The following is a 13,974-nucleotide window of genomic DNA, read 5'->3' on the forward strand; positions in this document are numbered from 1 at the left end:
CAATCTTAAGTGGGGTGAAGGAACAGAGAGACCTGGGGGTTCAGGTAAATTAATCCTTGAAGGTGGCAGGACAGGTAGATAAAGCTGTAAAAAGGGCATATGGGATACTAGGCTTTATAAATAGGGCATAGAGTACAAGAGTCAGGAGGTTATGATTAACCTATATAAAACACTGGTTAGGCCTCAGTTAGAATACTGCGCCCAGTTCTGGGCACTACACTATAGGAAGGGCGTTAAGGCATTGGAAAGGGTACAGAGGAGATTTACAAGAATGGTACCAGGAATGAGGGACCTTGATTATGAGGAAAGGCTGGAGAGGTTGGGATTTTTCCCATTGGAGCAGAGAAGGTTACGAGGAGACCTAATAGAGGTCTTCAAAATCATAAGGGGATTTGATAGGTTAGAAAGGGAAAAACTGTTTCCACTGATGGGTGTGTCGGTGACTCAAGCTCACAGATTTAAAATAGTCTCTAAAAGAAGCAGAGGGGAGGTGAGAAGAAATGTTTTCACGCAGCGAGTTGTTTGAATCTGGAACGCATTGCCTGAAAGGGTGGTTGAGGCCGATTTGATAACAACTTTTAAAAACGCAGTGGATGGGTATTTGAGGAGGACGGGTTTGCAGGGTTATGGGGAAAGGGCTGGGGAGTGGGATTGACATTACATTGCTCTTTTCAAAGAGCCGGCACAGACTCGATGGGCCGAATGGCCTCTTTTTGTGCTGCACGATTCTATGATTCTATGATATAGCGCCTTATCGCATCTTTGAGATGTCTCAAAGTGCTTCACAGGATATACTGTAAAGTGGATTGACTGTGTATTTTGTGGGTGAAATGCGGCAGCTAGTTGAGCACAAACAATTGTGGATTGAGTGACTGATTTTATTCGGGGGATTGTCGGCCATCATAACGGGAGAGAGAAACTCCTTTCGCTTTTTAAATAAAGAGTTGTGTCGGTGAGTGCGGCAAGCACCGTGCCAGGCAGTGCCTGGAGGAGACTGCACAGCCAGTCTGCTCAGCTCCCCCCATTCACACTGGTGACTGACTGCCCTGTCATTAATTTAGCTGTTTCTCCAGGTTACTGGCTGACAGACTGCTGGTGGTAAAGTCACTGCCAATCAACACTGTCACAAGAGATCCAGACTCTCCCTGTAACTCTTGTTTGTGTTGGCAATAGTGTTTAGCTTTTCAGTGGCATTCGTACCTTCTAAATTTCCTTTTCCTGTCGTCCTGGGAAAATTTTATTTTTGGAAATGAATTCAGAGATGTGGGAATATTTGTAGCATTTCCTCATGTAAAAAAAATTGGTCACTCAATCTACGACTGTTTGTGGGATATTGCTGTGCACAATTGGCTGCCACATTTCGCCCACAAAATACATAGCCAATCCATTTTACAATATACTGTGTTCTGTGAAACGCTTTGAGACATCTCAATGATATAAGGTGCAATATCAAGGATTATTATAATTATAAATAAAATTGATCATTTGTTTCACAGCTGCTTGTGGCACAATTCCTATTTGAAAATCAGAACCATATTTGCCGCAAAATACAATCACACTTTACTGGAAACCCTGTGAAGCACTTTGAGACATCTTCCCATGAGGAAATGTGCAAGATCCAAGGCAAGGATTATTAATATTCAGCATTCCAATACATAAATACATGTTTATCCATTCCTAATTCAAACCAAGGGAGCATTTAATGTAACTCCTTTGTGCAGCATGAAAACAATCGCACTGTGGAATAGAGCAACAGAAATAACAGGGGAGATTTCTTGCCATGATTAACTCATGAAATTCCAAATGAAAAAAAAATGAACGTATTGAGTTTAAAGAATATCAAAGAGGAAAAAACTCCCATCACCAACACATTGCAATCAGGCAATGCAACAGAGTGATGATCACTACGCATTGCGATACAGCCACTTCCATTCAAATGCAACTCAGCTGTCTCACCAACTTACAGTCACAGATTTACTGTTTGCTCCACCTGCCAGTCTCCATTTGCAAGACCCAATACCATCCCCGGGGGCTCACCACTGGCCAGCGACTGTTCCGAGAGTTTCGGGTTCAGGCATTTCAGTGACAACACACTTTGGAGTGCAGCTGTTTAATGGGACGAAGACAGCTTGTGCTGAGGCGTTATGATATTCACTGCAGACAGCCGTCCAATCACAAAATGCCTCCCATAAAATTTTTTGCACCAAATAAGATCCACTTACATCACAAGTGGCTGTGTTTGCTGGACTGATGTCCGATCAGTGCAACGCCAGACAACGTGGAAGAAGACTGCATAAAGCACAAATGTAAGCTTCCTCATGACATCAGGAAATCCTTTGATGCTTTTGGAAGATATGCAGCAGTTCAGCTGTCCACATAAGCATGACGATGCCCTGCCATCACATGCTCCTTGGACTCATGGGCGCAGGGCAGCGGCTGGAGAGGTACCTTCAGTTGCTGTTGTCTCTTCAGAAAGATTTAAGTGGTTCAGCATCAGCAGCTTGATTTTCTCAATGTTTTTCTCTTCAGAATCCACTTTGTTCAAGATGTAATCCAACTGGTTTTCCATCCGGACTGGATAAATGAAAGAGCCTGGTTTTTAACACAGCTCGGTTTACAATTGCATCGACTTCTCTTGTCTGAAAGTCAGTCAGTCCCATGACACACCTTGCAGGGTTATGGGGAAAGAGCGGGGGAATTGGATTGATTGGGTAGCTCTCTTCAAAGAGCCGGCACAGTTACAATAGACCGAATAGCCTCCTTCTGTGTTGTATAATTCTATGATTCTATGACACCTGTCTTTTGACATGGACTAGGGAAGAGGAGACAAGTCTAAATCTAGTTAAGGTCTAAATCCAATAGGCCAGCAGTGCAGACCATTCTGCCAGTTTATAAGATTACAAGCCCTTTTCAGCCAGATTCTCCATATTATTTTTCCACGTTATTTTTTATTTAACACATTTTTCTTTTGGATATTATCTATTGTTGATCATTTTTCTATCCAATGTCATTTATCTATTGTTGATCATTTTTCTATCCTACAATATTTATCTAATGTTGACCTTAAAAGTCTCAGGAATCGTCTGTCCCAACAACACCCAATTTCTAGCTGACATGGTACTAAACTCTTTCATATGTAGCTTTTCTTTCAATATGAAGCTACAATGAGCATAGGAACATAGGAACAGGAGAAGGCCATTTAGTTCCTTGAGCTGTTCCACCATTCTATTAGATTATGGCTGATCAGTACCTCAACTCCATTAACTTGCCTTTGCTCCATATCCCTCGATACCCTTAGCGAACAAATCTATCCACCTCAGTCTTGAAAATTTCAATTGCGCACACTTTTCATTTCATCACGAGTCAGATGCCTCGATGTCTATCTTGAGAACAGACGATCTGAACATGTACATAGCACTCGGGGACTAAAACATCCCGGCAGATGACACCACTTGTGATTGGAGTGGACGTTTGACACTCACCGATAAGATAGATGGCAAGCGCTCCCAGCCCAAAGCTCACCAGCAGCAGCACGGTCATCACACATGGGAGCATGCGTTTCCTCAAACGATGGAAACAAGGTTCAGGACTAATCCCAGGAGATTTGGCAGCTGTTGGATGTGAAAGGTAAAGTGAGTTTTGCCTGTCAATATGGGAATGAAAGCAGCCTTATTTGTTACATTTAGTCACATTCTTTTGTCAAAAAGGTTATTTTTGACTTCCCGTATATTTTAATATATTTTGCTATGGATAAAGGCACCGCCCAGTACTGAGCCTCACATGGAATGATACAGCACAGAAACAGGCCAATCGGCCCAACTAGTGCATGCTCACATTTAATAATAATCTTTGCATTTGACATAGCTCCTTATCACATCATTGAGGCGTCTCAAAGCATTTCACAGAATATATTGTAAAGTGGATTGACTGTATTTTGTGGGCAAATCGCGGCAGCCAATTGCACACAGCAGTGTTCCACAAACAGTCGTGGTGGATTGAGGTTTTTTTTTGAGGGATTATTATCCCCAGAAAGCGATCTGCCAATTGACTAAAAACTGGGTTCCAACTTACTGCTAGCTGAACAGGCTTGCGGAGTAAGGAAACTTGCCTAAATTTTCGCTCCGCTCAGGAATCGAACCCAGCTCCTCCTCCTCCTGGGAGGCGAGCGTGCTAACCACTCCACTGCGAGACTGCAAATCCCCATCCTCCTCATCTACACACTCCCTTTGGAGCAGACCAGTTACTGGGAGCAGGGATTCTTCCCACTCATCTCCATTTAACCTGCACGTCAAAGGGGTAGGGTGGTTTTCACTGGACAAGCAGCAAGAAGCTTAACAGAAGGTAAAGGACATTAATTACAATAACAAGCTCTGCTGCAGTTTTAGCTGGTTAAACAACAGCAGAACGCCCAGTGAACACTCTGAGATTTCTAAATCCTGGCTCTTGGCAACCAGCGTTCTTGCCAAACTTGGCAAACAGAGTTCTTTTTTTCTCTCTGGGCAGAGAGTGCCAATTCCACAACAGACCAAGTATGTATGGAACCCTCAATAGTTAAGTTTGGAGACTCTTAGACTTGGTGATAAGTTTCAGCATGTGTCAGACACGCGGTTGACCAAAACTAAATGGACAGCACTAAACTTCCAGCATAATTGCCCTTAACCTCCGTGACTCATACCATCAGACGTCGCTTTTCTGTTGCTGTTCTGCGCTTCTTCTGTGCTGACTGTTTCGGCTTCTGCAGGACCCCCGCCATATTCTGGTGAGCACAGGAGAGATTTACACCGAGAGCAACAGTGTGGAACGTGATTAAACAATAGCTTCCAGAGAGCCAGTGTGTGAGCTCACGTGGATACATTTAAAAAGAAGCAAGGTCTTGACATGAGCAAGGGAGCAGAAAGGTATGGGAGGGAGTAAGGAATGGGTGAAGACTTGTGCGGAGTATAAACATTGGCACGTACTGGTTGCACCAAGTGGCCTGTTTCTGTACTATCCATTCTCCAACAGGCAATGCATCAACTTGAGCAACACATTTTCAGGTTTGATAATAATAATCCTTGCATTTGCTAAACTGCCTTATCACGTCATTGAGACGTCTCAAAATGCTTCACAGAATATACTGTAAAGTGGATTGACTGTGGGTGAAACACGACAGCCAATTGCGCACAGCAAAGTCCCACAAACAGTTGTGATTGAATGATAATTTTTGTTGTTTTTTGGGGGAAGGATTATTACCCCCGGAAAGTGATACATCAATCAACTAACAACCGGCTTCCTACTTACTGCTAGATAAACCAAGGTGTGTGGAGCCTAAGGTTTCGCCCCGTCCGAGAATCTAACATTGGTCTTTCCCTTGTGAGGTGAGCGTGCTAACCACTAGGCTATGGGACTCCGTAATGTTTGAACCGCAGTGGAGGAAACAAAAGCAAGAGACGACTTGAGAGGTTTCGGGGAGCGGGAATGTAGTTCACCAGACAGTAATAGCAATGGCATCAATCACAATGGCAAGTCGAGTTGCCCATGGCACCATGAATGATTGAATTGAAAGCTTGGAGATAGAACTGTGAGGAACCACCAAGAATGGGAAGATATCACAAACTGATCAAATTAAGATTGGCTTTGTTTGTGTCAGTGGGGGTCGGGGGAGGGGGAAAGGAATGCTCAGCAAGTCAAAGGAAATGCACCAGCTGTACTTCCAATTGAGACAAACATGAGTAACATTTCAGATGTGGAGCTTCGCTTGTTGCTTCCAGTTTATCCGCTGGCCTTTCAGTTTAACATGAATGATTTACAACCAGGCTGCTGGGGCAGGCTCCTCTCTCGTCAACAACAATTTATTATCAGAACTACCAGCTACGGGAGCAAGTGGAGACAAGACAAGAGGCATGCAACTCCTAATTATCTTACAGATAGTGAGTCAACACCCCTTAAAACTTTATTTTGGAGCTGCACTTACTTGAAAATGCATTGCTCGGGTCTTGGCAAGCATTTGCTTTGTGCAAGTTATTTATCGAATCGACCACGTACAGCTTTCCTTCAATGTCCAAGTCAACCTGGGCCAACTCCTTGAAATCGTTCTGCATTTTCATCTGGCACAAGAAATAAAGCGCAGCTTTGTAGCAATGTGAATTGAAATTCTACAGGCATTCCCGTTCCTCAAAAGAAGATTCCACATGAGCCTACTCCATTAAAAAAAGACCTAGAATCAGAATAAATCCATTCATCAAAATTTTAGACAAATAATCCCTGAATTTGATTTAGCACCTTTCACGTTGGGAGCACATCAAAAGCGCTTCAGAGGATTTCCGGTCATGTGTTGTGACTATTTTGTAGGCAAATGTGGCAGCCAATGTGTACCCAGAAATGTCATTAAGTCATTATGTTTCAATAAAATCTTTAAAATAAACATAACAGTTGTATTTCATATAGCATCTTTCGTCTTGTGAGGGCGTTTCAAAGAATTTATTGCAAAGTGTAGGGACTGTGTATTTTCATAGGCTAGCATAGCAGTCACTTTGTGCACAGCGGTACGTTGCCTAAATTTGAGACAAACATAATGCCTATCTGATCCTCTCAGACACAGTAGAAAATAGTTACACACTGTAGTCTCCACTTACTCTAAACACACTGAAACTTTCACCCCTTCCCCTCCAAAACAGTCCACTCTACATGTCAGAAATATAACAGTAACAAAGTGAAATTTCTGCACCAGAAAATGAAGACTGAAACGTGTACCTGGAATTTTAAGATCAATTTTTAGGTGCCATAAAACTGTTAGAAATAGTCCCTTTCACCAAGTTGTGTATTTCAGTCCCTTCAGTTCACTGTATCTAGTGGTCCAGCTGCAAATAACTGAAATATAAGCCTTGGTGTGAGACAGCAGCAGAGTGTGATAAACAGCCCTGGGCTCAAATTGGTTTCATCAGCTTGGCAGTTCAGTACTTGGAGCTACTGAACTGTTACCTTGGCAGATGAGTTTATTTTTGGTTACTCAGTTGCGTGTCTGACACATGTGGACACACATCACCATGCTGAGTATCCAAATCTGTCAGAGCTGCACATGTGTATGCATCTCCACATGGAGATTTCCCTGCGTCTTGAATGAAAGAGAGGCACTCTGCTAATCCAATTTCAAAAAACTACTAGATGGTTTGGGGATCCCAGAGTGTGCGTTGGGGCACTGCAGGAGTTTAACCAACCAAAAGTGGAGTCCCGTAGTTAAGTGATTGGGGAGTCCTGTAGCGTAGCAGTTAGCATGCTCGCAAGCGTGAGGACCCAGGTCAAAAACTTAAAACAAGTTTCCTTACTCCACACATCTCTGTTTACCTAGCAATAAGTAAGAACCCGGTTCTTAGTCGATTGGCGGATCCCTTTCCCTCCAAAAACAAACAAAAAAGTTATAATATAATACAATATACTCTGTGAAACACTTTGAGAACATCTCAATGACTTGATAAGGCATTATATCAAAGACAAGTCCTGCTAGTTCACTATGTGCAGCGGCATTGGCCAGCGGTTGATAAGAACGCAGTGGCAGTCAGAGAGAGAGAGAGAGAAAGCGAGAGTGTGAGAGAGAAGGAAACACACTTGCTTTCCTTTCAGTAATGACCAGCATTATTGTCAGTCTCTGCGTTGCCCTCCATTCTCCCAGCCGACGGCTCCTGCTGTTGCCATGGGGGAGAGAGCGGAAGTTGGAATTGGTCTTTAGCCGGATAAAATCAGCCTCTGGGCCAGATGCGGTCCGCCTATTGAACCACGCTACTATAAACTATAAACCCTCTCTCTCATCTGCCTATTTTGTTAAGGCTTCATTGGGTATTAGGTGTTCGCTTGGTTCAGTTGACAGAAGCTTGTGAATGTAACCGTTCAATCAACTCCTAGTCCAGACGGTGGAGGACTTGGGGAGTTGGAGTTGCCTTGTTGGAGATACCCTCCTCCAGATGGAACATTAAACCAGGTTTGTTTACTTATCCAGGGGGATAATAAAGATCCCATGACACCATATTTGAAAAGAAAATGGAATTTCTCCAAAAAGGCAAAATACAGTAGACACAGAAATCTGAGATAAAAACAGAAATCGCTGGGAGCACTCAGCAGGTCCAGCAGAATCTATGGAGAGAGGAAAGTGAGTCGATGTTTCAGGTCCACGACCCTTTGTCAGTTCTGAGTGTTCCCAGTGACTTTTGTTTTTATATTAGGAAATTTCTCCTGATGTCCTGGCCAACAATCTCGATTGGTCATTGATTTCCTGACTGTTCACTGGCCCTCACTGAGAGCAAAACCCTCATTGTGCTCAAACACACTAAAAAAGTTGAGACGCCTCAAAGCGCTCCACAGAATATGCTGTAAAGTGGATTGACTGTATATTTTGTGGGCAAAACGCAGCAGCCAATTAGACACAGCAGTGTCGCAGAAAGTCAAGGATTGAAGGGATTATTAACCCTGGAAAGTGATACGCCAATCATCTAACAACTAGGTTCCTACTTACTGCTACGTAAACTGAGGTATGTGGAGTAAGGAACGTACCTAAGGTTTCACACAGCCCGGGTCAAAGACTGTAGCTTATCCGGGCCTGTTGCATCCTAAACAGCAATGAAAGGCCAGCCAATCTGAATGTGGATGAAGGCTAAACAACGATCGAAGATGACCTTGCTTTTCTTCTAAATAGAGCACCTCCCACAATGTAGTGCTGAAGCTCTCAACATCCCACCCCTCCAAAAAGTCCTGGTATGGAGCTCAACCCCACAGCTGGCTGACTCAGAGATTATGGTGCCATCAATTGAGCCACTGTGAAGTGAAAACAAACAAACGCAATATCAATGCTGCACTTGTTGCCTTTAAACAATATTTTTAACACATGAAACTGCAGAACAGCTCATAGCTAAAAAAAACCACAATCTTATGATGCAGGACTTAACTATTTGTGCAGTAACATTCTTTCAAACTACAGTATTTTACTGGAACAGTCATGTTAAATTGCCGTTTCATCTTGGCGCGGTGGAAAAGCTGAAAAATCAGCAACTGAAATTGTTTTGTCAACAGTGAAAGACAAGTAAATGCTACTCACCAGGCTGACTGCTAAATCAACGGTTAGCTTTCATAGCAAAGCACAGATCAAACCAGCAGAACAGCAGAAACAGTCTCTCAGAGAACGAGGAATATCATAAGAATATTTGGATGTTAACGTCCAAAATTCTCTTTTCCGAGGCAGGATCTGTCCAGAATAGTCCTAAGACACAGCCAGGCTGCTCTCAGGTGTCTATATATAGATGGGATTAAAGCAAGTGATCAGGTTTCTACATTTTAAAATATAAAAGCTGACATGGCGATAATCAACCAAGCATCATTTCTCAGTTTTACTTTTCCAACTCCCCACCAAACCCTTTAAGTCTGTCCTCAACTCTCCTGGCACTTAATCGAAGGACTCATTCCAGAATGAAAAATACACCTCTTCTTTTCACAGTTCACATTTAAACGAGGTTTTGATATAACAAGGTGACAATCAACAGGAATAACTAAATGACACATATCCAATTTTATCATCGTGCATATGTTTTGTTATTATCCAAGTGACTGCAGACACCCCTCCCCACCTCGTCAAACACTGTCACACACACAATTGTTGCTTCCAAAACTCTAAACCATGACTCCACAAGCCAAACGTTCACAAAACACAGCTGCTGAACTGAGCTTCATGTTGAAAGATATAATAATCTTAGCGTTTTGATTGTGCCTTTCATTTCACAAGGACGCCTCAACATGCTTCTCAGGATTTACTGTCAAGTGCAGTGACTGTGTATTGGTTGATATGGCATACAATGCACAATGGGAACCCGTAAAATGTGCAAGTTGTACTGAGCTGCTGGGTAGTTGCAAAAATAATAATAATAATCCTTACATTTGGTATAGCACCTTATCATACTTCGAGACAACAACAACAACAAGATTCCATTTATAAAGCGCCTTTCACGTCAGGAGGACGTCCCAAGGCGCTGCACAGTTGGGTCATGACCCGAGCAGGGGGGAAATGGTCAGGGTGAGGGGAGGGAAGGGAGGGAGCGAGGAGGGGGGAAATGGTCAGGGTGAGGGGAGGGAAGGGAGGGAACGAGGAGGGGGAAGAGAGTCGAGAGGGGAGCTGAAGGCTCGTCTCAAAGTACTTCACAGAATATACTGTAAAGTGAATTGACTGTATATGTTGTGGGCAAAATATGCAATCTATAGAGAGCACTGCATTGAGTGTCTGCCTGGACAGTGATCTCAAAGTCCCGATGGGGTCATTGAACCAAATCACTGTCAAAGTGTTCATTTGGAGGTACTTGTTCAACTCAACCTCAAAATAATTCAACAAATTTGAACAAATTCACTTCCTGTAGCTTAGTATAGTGGTTAGAGCACTCACCTCGCTAGCGAGAGGACCCGGCAAGTTCGAAACATTCGGCAAGTTTCTTTACTCCACACACCTGTTTACCTAGCAGTAAGGAGCAACAGGGTTGTTAAGTCAATTGGCAGATCGCTTTTCCGCGGGTAATAATTTTTCTGAGAAAATTTCTATGTATATATTAATTTGGTCACTTGCCCACAAAATACAATCAATTCACTTTACAGCATAATCTGTGAAGCACTTTGAGACATCTCGAGATGTGATGAGTTGTCAAACACAATGATTATTATTATTAGATAAACTTAATTGAGAAAGTGGGGAGCAGAAGTCCCGCAGAGGTTAGCGCTTTCACCTCACAAGTGAGTGGACCTGGGTCGAAACCTTAGGCAAGTTTCCTTAGTCCACACGCCTGTTTACCAAGCATTAAATTGAAACCCGGTTGTTAGTTGATTGGCAGATGGCTTTCCATGGGTGATAATCCCTCAAGAAAAAATTGGTCACTAAATGCATGACTGATCGTGGGACACTGCTATGTGCAATTGGCCCACAAAATACAGTTAATCCACTTTACAATATATTCTGTGAAGCACTTTTGAGATATCCCAACGACGTGATAGGCGCTATAACAAATGCAAAAATTGTTATTAAAGGTCCTGCACTGGATACACATTGAATGAATTTCTATGTACATATTAATTTGGTTTCTGCATGAGGCATGAATCAAGACTTAAGAGTCCTGTGGAGGGGTGGGTTTCAAAATTATTTAATAATAATTATAATCCTTCTATTTGATGCAACACCTTTCATGCCATGTCAACAATTGTTACGTCCTACAAACACTGGCGATTGGCCGATGGCTGCGTTTATTCTAATGCCTACATTTGATTAGAACGCCTGATCACATTGTTGAGCCATCTCAAAGCCATTCACTAAATGCACTAAATAGAATATATTGTAAAGTGAATCGACTATTTTTGTGGGTGAAACACGGTAGCCAATTGTGTATAGCAGTGTCCTACAAACAGTCATGGATTGAGTGACCAATTTTATTTGGGTGGGGGGGGGGATTGTCGGCCAGGACAATGGGAAAATAAAGAGTTGGGTTAGTCAGTGCGGCAGACACTGTGCCAGGCAATGCCTCAAGGCCATTGCACAGCTATTTTTAATGGAGGGATCTGCCAATCGATTAACCGGGTTTCTATTTACTGCTAGGTAAAGGCCCTCCCTGGGAATCGAACTCGGGTCCACCAGCTTGCAAGGCGAGTGCCCTAACCAATACATTACAAAACTCCATGTGGAAGATGGGGAGCAGAAACTTGGGGAATTATTGCTGTGCAAACACAAGACAATTGAATACATTTAATGAGTGTCAAACTTGGGAGATGCAGTGGACACCTGTGCTTGTTTTTTTAATCTGCACAGAAAAGCTTGTGAAATAACCAAATGCCTGGCAGCCTGGCATGGAGTTTGCAGCCACACCTGTCCGACCCAACATGCAGATCCCAGAGAAAAACGTGTGAAAGCAAAAGCTACTCAAGCAGAAAGGGTTTGGAGCAGATGGTTGATGGAGCAATGGTGATTTGGGAATCTAGTAGAGAAGCAAACAACCCTCACGGGAGATTCAGGGAGCAAGCCAGGAGCACTATTTTACGACTGCAATGAATGCAGGAGCTTTGGGGAGAGATGTGTACAAACATTTGTAGCTGATGCAACCTGGAGCAAAGGCTTCACTGACCGAAGACAAAGTGTGATTTTGAAAAGCAGGAGCGAAAGCGTAATAGGGCCCTGTGAAGGCTTTCTTTTAACATCTTAAGGATGAACAATACGCTGGACAATCTTAATTGTAACAGTTGCTTAGGAGCAAAGGATGGAATGAAAGGTCATTTTATAAAGGATCTGCAGTGGTGTATCAGCAAAGCATGTTTTAATGTAACAGTCATTCCTTGCGTTTGATATTGTGCCTTATTACGTCCAGATGTCTCAAATCACTTCACAGAATTTCACTTTGGAAAGACTATTTGTCAGTGAACATGGTACAGATTTGCACACAGCAACCAGAGCAAATAGTAATGAATCCAGCAGGAAATCTGTTTCCGTGCAGTTCAAGTGAGTTCAAGTTCAATCTTCCAAACCAGGCTTCTCATAAAAGCTTCTAGACATTGGCACTCAATCAATGCACACCTCTATAGTTACTTTAAACATGCCTGCTTTCAAAATGCAGCTGAACCCATCAAGTTTTGGGTATTCTCAGGATACGTTGACAAATGAGGTGACACAACCCCACGTCACTGCACAGTAACAGTAAATCTCGACTCTATTGCATTAAAAATTACTTGTCTGGAATTCTGTGCAGAATTCTTACCACTTTCACTCACACTGAGAATTGAGTTGCAACTGAACCCAAGTACCTCTTCTTCCCAGCTAAAATGCTAGAGGGATTAAGAAACAACTGGCATCTGCTAAATAGGAATGGAGACCTTTGCTGAATCTATAGTGGGATCAATACGACATGGCCATAAAAAGTAGTTAGCACCATCTGGCAGCACTGAAAGAAATTTAAATTAACATGGTGCCAGCAGCCAATGAGGGACCAACAATTCCTTGAGGATACAGTGGAGATTATAAAAATAGTCCGATTACATCTTTCAAGAGACTAAAAGCAACATTCTAGATTCAGAGGTAATAATAATCCTTGTGTTTGATACAGTGCCTTATCACATTGTTGAGATGCCTCAATGCACTTCACAGAATATACTGTAAAGTGGACTTTAATCGGTGAAACGCAGCAGCCAATTGCGCAGTGTACCACAAACAGATTGAGCAAAAACAAATGTTTTGTTTGGAGGGATTATTACATTCCTACTTATTGCTAAGAAAGCAGAGGCATTGGGAATAAGGAAACTTGCCTAAGGTTTCACCCTGCCCAGGAATCTAACCTGGGGAAGGCGAGGCTGGCATACTAACTATGATGTTACAGAACTATACAAGTTAAATTCTTACTCGCCCAGATGTTTTCTCTTTCTCGCCCCTCAGCAAATCATGATCCTGTCCCAAGATCACTTGTATTATGAATAGCCTTGTTAATTCCAAGAGGCAGTGTCCAGGGCAGCTGTGAGACAGGGAAAACTGCAATGAATTTGGAAGGTAAATGTTATGTCTCTATAGTAAAGAATGTTGTGCAGTATCTGGAAGCCATTGACATGAACTATACAAGATTTGGAGAGCAAGAAGTTGAGGAATTTAAAAGCCCGTTGACTGTATGAGGAAGGGAGGAATGTGGAAAGCCCACAGAACCAAGATGAGCTTTCAACAATGAAGAAGCTGTAGAGGCATTTTTACACGTGGACAATCATGCGACAGTGTGTATGTATGCATGCATGTCACTGTGTGGCAGGCACACTGAGCAGCCGAGCAGAGACAAGCAGCAATGTACTCACTGGCTTGTATGGTCTTCCCCCAAACAGGGAACCAGAACCAAGCCTGAAAGATACAAACAGCAGAGCTGTTTGTGTAATTTAGCCCCACAATACAAATGTGGCCATTCCTACAATTCGCTACCTTAGGTAAGAGCACTTCTTACAACTGTGAGCATCTTT

At 42.8% G+C, this 13,974-nt stretch overlaps 1 protein-coding gene across 2 annotated transcripts; it reads right to left on the minus strand.

Annotated features, from left to right (window-relative positions):
- Positions 1-1,531: 1,531 nt before the first annotated feature.
- LOC103186230 (leucine-rich single-pass membrane protein 1-like) lies at positions 1,532-9,233 on the minus strand. Of its 2 annotated transcripts, XM_007905126.2 has the most exons (5): positions 9,065-9,233; positions 5,954-6,086; positions 4,676-4,756; positions 3,483-3,611; positions 1,532-2,574 (listed from the first exon to the last, which is right to left on the minus strand). In XM_007905126.2, exons 2-5 carry the CDS (start codon positions 6,084-6,086, stop codon positions 2,417-2,419), a joined length of 501 nt encoding a protein of 166 aa, XP_007903317.1. In that variant the 5' UTR covers positions 9,065-9,233; the 3' UTR covers positions 1,532-2,416. The 2 variants fall into 2 exon arrangements, with proteins under 2 accessions (XP_007903317.1, XP_007903318.1); XM_007905127.2 differs by lacking the exon at positions 9,065-9,233 and having other exon boundaries at positions 5,954-6,256.
- Positions 9,234-13,974: the final 4,741 nt, after the last annotated feature.

This window comes from Callorhinchus milii, unplaced genomic scaffold (genome assembly GCF_018977255.1).
Source record: "Callorhinchus milii isolate IMCB2004 unplaced genomic scaffold, IMCB_Cmil_1.0 Scaffold5, whole genome shotgun sequence".
Classification (NCBI taxonomy): domain Eukaryota; kingdom Metazoa; phylum Chordata; class Chondrichthyes; order Chimaeriformes; family Callorhinchidae; genus Callorhinchus; species Callorhinchus milii.

Excerpts from the sequence above, each read along its gene's own strand:
- LOC103186230 (XM_007905126.2), bottom strand. The coding sequence starts at position 6,086 with ATGAAAATGCAGAACGATTTCAAGGAGTTGGCCCAGGTTGACTTGGAC. Across the intron at positions 3,612-4,675 it reads CAGAAAAGCGACGTCTGATG|CTGCCAAATCTCCTGGGATT; the intron begins GTATGAGTCACG and ends CACATCCAACAG. Across the intron at positions 2,575-3,482 it reads GCTTGCCATCTATCTTATCG|TCCGGATGGAAAACCAGTTG; the intron begins GTGAGTGTCAAA and ends TCATTTATCCAG.